Source organism: Pezoporus wallicus, unplaced genomic scaffold, assembly GCF_028554395.1.
Source record: "Pezoporus wallicus isolate ANWC-B61680 ecotype Strahan unplaced genomic scaffold, APGP_CSIRO_Pwel_v1 contig_3952, whole genome shotgun sequence".
Lineage (NCBI taxonomy): Eukaryota > Metazoa > Chordata > Aves > Psittaciformes > Psittacidae > Pezoporus > Pezoporus wallicus.
Window position 1 is genome coordinate 8,964,670 of NW_026635034.1, and position 6,414 is coordinate 8,971,083.

Genomic DNA, 6,414 nt, shown 5'->3' on the forward strand with positions numbered 1-6,414 from the left:
CTCCTGACAGTCTTACAGCTTTCCCATACTCCTGATTCTTCTAGCCTTAGAAACCCACCCCCAGCATCTCCCAGGCCAGGGAAGAGCAGCAGATGCTCTCCAAGGTGAACCTTGTAAAGGATCAGGTTTACACCAAAGGCTGATTGTGAGTTTATTCAAGGACATTTTCAGACCATTTTCTTCTCTTTTCCAGAGCACACGGTGAAAACCGGGATAATATCCTTTCTGCTACTGCTTTTGTGGGGCCTGCCAGATCGGGTTACACTGGAAATCAAAATACTCATATTTTATCTTTGTTCTGCTTGGTACAGGAGAGGCACTGAGATCTACAGCAGATTTCCATGGAGCTTTTGCCCTCTGTTTAGAGCATTTCTTGCCCTGTCATTCGGCACACATGCGCCTAAGCATCCCGTATTTCGGAAACTACCTTTGTTTCCCAGCACCAGCCAGCTCATTCCCACTGTAGCCAAAGTTGCCAGCACTGCAGGCTCACGGTTGGCCAGGAGGACTGGAGGCAAACGCCTGAGAGCATCCAGCTGCTGCTGAGGCAGGCACCATCCCTGTGGGAACTTGGGAGAGGAACTGAGCACAATGGTCCCACACCGCAGGCTCTTAATCCTCTTGCCGGGAGCAGCCAAGCTGGAGTTAGAGAACTGGAAGTCAGAGAACAAGCAGGCGTTTGTTCGGAGCAGGCAGTGCAGGGGGGAGCACCACCAGCTCCTTCCCTCCTCCGCAGGACTTACCGTCCCTGAATGTCCCTTTTTGTCCTTCTCCCGCATCTGCGGCCAGGCACACAACGCTGCTCTGTCCGGCGCTGCGCTGCGGTCCCTGCCACACGCCTACCCCTGGGCCCAGTGGCCAGCAGAAGGAGAAGCAGTGTGGCCACTGCCGGCCACAGCGATGCTTGCCAAGGCTCAACTTTCCCAAGAGGAAGTCTAACACATGCCAACTGCTCTCCCCATGAAGGGACATGCCCTCTTTACAGGCAGAGCAGTGGGCTTACGGGTGACCAGGGAGAGAGGCTGAACAACAGGTTTGCACCATTTAGCAGATATCAGAGCCACCAGTGCCCCAGAAACATCTCACTTGTAGACAGGAGCATGAGATCGCTTTTAAGAATTAAACCTAGCACACTCAAAAGTACAGCTGCTCGGTATTACTAAGCCAGTAATGTTAAGCTCCATCACCTACTGCTAAGTCATCATTGTAACACATGTTAGAAACTCCAGCTTCATAAAAAAGTGTGCACGTGTGAAAGAGAGAGGCAGCAGCAAGTGTTGGCAGAGAACAAGAGTTCTTTTGCTCTGCACAAGCAGGAGCAGCTCTCAGAGGAGCCTGTCTGCACTCACCTATGCTAATGCACTCTGGAAAGTTTTGCCCTACAAAACCACATGGTTATTTCCAGTTGCAGTGGTGAAGATGGGCCTTTTGGACTGGATTTTCCGCTTAGGCTGACTTAGCCTTAGTTCTTACTGCAGGACTCCTCTGCAGCAAAAAGCAGTACCACACCGCTCTGGTGCTGCACAGTTACTTGTTTCAGGTCAAAGCACCAGGAAGGTGAACACAAACTGATGCACCAAAACACTCAGCATCCAAGGAGTGGATCACCCATTCAAGCAAATAAGCAGAAAGTTAAGGTTTTTAAAATAAAAATACTCAACATTTATTCACCTTTGAAGTCACCATAGTAAAATTGTACACGCTATGAGTAACCCAGGAACGTTATTAAAAGCTATCAGAAACATAAGGCAATTTGTACAACCACTGAAAGAAATACACAGCATGTTGAAAATAGAGTGAAATATTACTTGAACAAGACAACGCTTGATACGCACTAGAGTGACAAGAACGAGCATTAAATTTTAAACAAAAATAAAGATGTTATGGCTACAAGTATTATACAGTGATAAATACTTCAAAAATATATTAAGATATATGGAAATTCTTGTTTTGTCAAGGAAATCCAGAGAAATTCCAGCCTCCACTGGATTTCAATATACCAATTAAGGTTTAATATTTAAATTCCTTTCAGTAAGAACCAGTACTGCAGCCATTAGCGTCCTGTATCAATACTTATCTTCTTGTAGTGTAATGAAATCAGCTGTATGTTATATCAAGCCCTAATGCCCCTTGCATCACAGGCATTTAATTGCTCTAAATCAACCAACTAATTGCCTTTCAGTAACAAGTGCTGTGCACCGTATTTGAAGCCATAAGCTATGTTAAATCACAGTTAACGTTCACCCACTTTACAGTATTAATGGAAGGCAGGTTCAGAGACTTGCCTCCATGTAAAAAAGATGTCTCAAACAGAGGGTTTAGTAGTAGCAAGTCCACCATAACGTCTTCCTAGCATAACACCAAGCACTCAGAAGTTACAGTACATGAACCATGCTAAAGCTTAGGTTACATCTTCAATAAGAAAGTCCAGAGGATGTTTGCAGATGAGAGGTTTTGAACATGCACAAATGGTGGTTTAGGACACATTTGTTTGTGCTGTTACTGAGTATTGTGTGAAGCAGTTTATAGCCAAGGGTTTGGCAACACATTTTCCCAAGCCAGTTTAAAAATATAAACTTCTTCTTAGAGGGTCTGTTCTATAGAAAATAGAGCGAAATCTGGTAAATTGTCAGTTTTGAGAGTACTTCCCCGTGGCGACATCCATTCATCAGCCTACCGCACCACCAAGAGAAAAGCCAATCCTGCTATTCCAAACCCTGCTGCGGCCATGATCGCATTGCTTATGGTACTGCTCTGCTCAGCCGTCTCGGATCCCTGTCTGCCGAAGAAGCGGCAGAAGCCATCCTAGAAAAGCAAGACAGAGAAATGACATTGAGTTGGTTGGCTTACAACTGACTGGATTTCTTTTAACAAGTCTTTGAGCACAGTTTGGTTCACACTCCCAGAATGGTGTTTGTCAGCTATACAAGTTATCAATTTAATTATGAAGGTCTAAACCTTCTACCTCGGGCACACAAAAATGCTTTGTGAGAACCTTTGCGTAAGGCAACTAGAAGCAGTAGCTACAAGTGCTTGTATGCCTTGCTCAACAGACAATCGCAACCTTCCTATCAAGATGCTCAGCGTGCCATTACGTTATTTTAGCCCTTTTAGACAAGTTTCTGATGGGAGCTGCCAGCATTGTTCCCCCTCATTCAAGTTCCAGAAAGCATCTGAAACACAGGATATGGAAATTTCCACTTGAAAGGCAGAAGACCGAAGCTGGTCCCATCTCAGTGGATACAGGACTGATGACAACACTCTTGGAAGAGCCAAGTGGACACTGCTCAGAGCAACGCTGGCAGCTGCTCTCCTAGATCGTTAGTTGTGATAATCAGAAGTGGCAGCAATACAACTCCAGATGGTCGTGTTTGAACTCTGCTCCGCAGATGTCTATGTAAACAAGTTATACTCTTAATTTCTTCCGGAACTTTGTTCTTTAAGCTTTAATTTGTGCGAACAAGCAATGCGGTTTTGCCAAGTGACAGTGTACACTGCAGCCAACGACCATGCTGTTCTGAGCAGTCAGATGGACCACTGGAAAACCAAGTTCATTTTGGTGTCTGGAAAAGTCAACGAAACCAGTGGCTGCTTCCCCCCCCCCCTTTCTATTTTTAGTGCTTATTTGTACTGACATCAAATATTCCACTAGGACTGGAAATAGGGAATGTGCAGTTCTGTGGGACAGCTGACGTTTTGTTCTGTAACACAGGCAGAGCCTCATGGACGCTTTAAAAGCTGTACTTCAGCATGCATCTCAAGCGGCAGAAAGCAACAGCAGCCACCGCTTTACGCTGCAATGTATATTAATGCTGCTGCCCACACCTTCCCAAGGCTCCGACCTGACCAGTTCCAGGACAAGCAGGAACCAGAGCAGCAGGTCTAGCAGACGGGTGGCTTCGTACCCAGGCGCGTTTGAGAACAGGCACATCAGTGTTTTGTGTTTACGCTTGGGAGAAGACCCGTGTCAGCCTGCTCTCCAAAATCTGCGGACCTGAGAAGGTAACCCTTGTTCCCACAAGCCAGCGCATAGCTCCTGTATTTCCCGGAGGCTGCAGTTCATCTAAGATGGACACTGGCACCTTTATGGAACCGGACCAAGGCGGAACACAGGACTCCCACAGGCACCTTAAGCACCCCGCACGTCCCCACCAACCATCGCTGGGAGCTCCCCAGGCCCCACAGATGGTCCGCGTTCCCTGCGGAGCCTCCGTCCGGGGCCGCACGCGCCCATCACCCGCATCACGGCGGCCCCTTCCCCGGCGATACCCGGGGACTGCCCTGCCGTGCTCTGCGAGCGGGGTAAAGGGACCAGGCCCCCTTTATCCACCCCGGGCCGGGCTCCCGCTCCCCACCCTCGCTGGTCCCGGGGCCCGCCCGGCGCCCCGTCCCCGCTCACCCATCCGCCGTGCGCCTCCAGCCACTCGCCGCGCTCCTCGGCCAGGTACGCGGCCAGCGCGGCGGCCAGGCAGCGCGGGCCGTCGGTGCAGCCCCGCTCGTCCAGCGCGGCCGCCAGCGTGCCCGCGAACACCACGAGCGCCAGGACCCGGCCCCAGTTGAGGCCGCCGTCCGCCTCCAGCTGCACCGCCACCCGCTCCAGCAGCGCCGTCGCCTCCTCCGGCTCGGCCCGCGCCAGCGGCGCGCAGGAGCGGAAGAAGACCCGCTCCTGCCGTTCCAGCTCGGCCGCCGCCCGCCGCAGCGTGGCCGCCGTGGGGCTGGGGGGCAGCGCGCTGCCGCCGCTGCGGTGCTGGAAGTAGTCCTCCAGCAGCAGCGCCGTCTCCTCCTTCAGCGATCCCGGCATGGCGGCGGCCCAAGGGCAGCTGCGGCCCCGCAGCAGCAGCTGCCGCCGACTAAGAGGCGGGGCGGCCCCTCCGCCCGGCCCAGCCCCGGGGCGATGGGCAGCGCTGCCCTCCTCCGGGGCGGGGCCCGGCGGAAAGCCGAGCCCGGAGCGGGGGGAAGGAGCCCCGCGAGCGGCACGTCCCGCACAGCGGGGTCCCCCACGGTGTGGGTCTGCCGAGGGCACGCACTGCACGGAGCTGCGGGTGTCCCCGGCAGCAGCAAACCGCGGGGTTACCAGATGCGGGCGGAGAGATGCCTCTTTATTTATAGTTTCGCACACACACATCAGTGTATGATGTGCATCAGTCAGGTTCTCCAGGGCCACAGGATGAGCGCGTTGTCTGTTTACCAAACAAATGCAGTGGCGTTTGCTGTGATGGATTTACAGACAAAAATTAGGATTAGGGTCTTTGTGGTACATAGGTTGGCCCTTCGCTGCTGGTGTAAAATAAAATGGCAGAGAACAACACTGGCCAAGCCGTGTCGTTTGCACAGCACCATGGAGACGTCTCAGCCACATGCCTCTCCTGCATCCCAGCTGCGCCCTTCGAGCCGGGAGTACCATCAGCTCCATACAGATATCAAGACTCCCATAAACACCACACCGAGATTTATGGCAGACAGCACAGGTACACCCAACATGTGCTTCCTGCTCCGTGCCGGTTTGCTGGCGAGGTTCAGGTGGTGGCCTGTGACCATGCTGTCCCATGCAGCCCCTGTACCAGCGCTGGGAGAAGTGCTGCCACAGCAGCCTGGGATGGGGGCAAGCTGTCACCTCTCCTCAGGCAACAGGATCCGGGTGCCCAACGTGTTGGCATGGGACTGCTCAGCTTCACTGCATCTATCTCGAGTCGCAGCTCTCTGTCTCCATTTCACATCCCTGCTAGAAAATCTAAAAATAGATGGTTGGAATAAACCCTGTTGCAGTTTCTCAGATCACTATCAAGAACTGGCCTGGTCTCTCAGAGTCATTCCCAAGGCAAAGTTTTAGTTTTACATCCCCATATTTGGCTTTTGTTTTGTTTTGAAGCAGGGAAATCAAGCCTGTGTTTATGTGCTAGAGCAGTAGCTGGAATATCTTTACTTGTCACCAGTGCTCTACACACATGCTTTTTTAACTAGAGTTTTCCTTACGATTGTTAATCTTGCGGCAGGAATTTCCTATTGCATTCCTCACAGCAGGAGAGCAAGAGGGAGAGGCTGCTCTTTCTCTTGCAATATCCTTTTCCACCCTTCCTGTTTATATAGCATTTCTGTTTAACAGGATGGAGCCGTCCGATAGCGACTTTGCCCTGGCTATAGCTTGCTTCCATACATTCAACCTGGTTACATCCTGCTTGTGTAGCCTTTTGGGGCTGCTTTTACTTCACCTCAGCTCGGGTCAAGAAGGTAGGGCCAGTGCTGAGGCTCTGGGATGTGACACTGCTGCTCCATTGCTGCACCCAGAGCTGCTGTGGCTGTTCTCCAAGGCTGGGATGTGCTGAGGAAAGGACAAGATGCAGGTTAAAACCTCTCCCTCTGGAAAGGAAGAGAGCCATTTCTGAGACACAAATAGCTTCCCAGACTGAAGGGGGA

General features: G+C 51.6%; 1 protein-coding gene across 1 annotated transcript; it reads right to left on the bottom strand.

Moving 5' to 3' along the window:
* Positions 1–1,638: 1,638 nt before the first annotated feature.
* BCL2L10 (BCL2 like 10) lies at positions 1,639–4,881 on the bottom strand. The gene is made up of 2 exons (XM_057397600.1): positions 4,400–4,881; positions 1,639–2,805 (listed from the first exon to the last, which is right to left on the bottom strand). Exons 1-2 carry the CDS (start codon positions 4,799–4,801, stop codon positions 2,674–2,676), a joined length of 534 nt encoding a protein of 177 aa, XP_057253583.1. The 5' UTR covers positions 4,802–4,881; the 3' UTR covers positions 1,639–2,673.
* Positions 4,882–6,414: the final 1,533 nt, after the last annotated feature.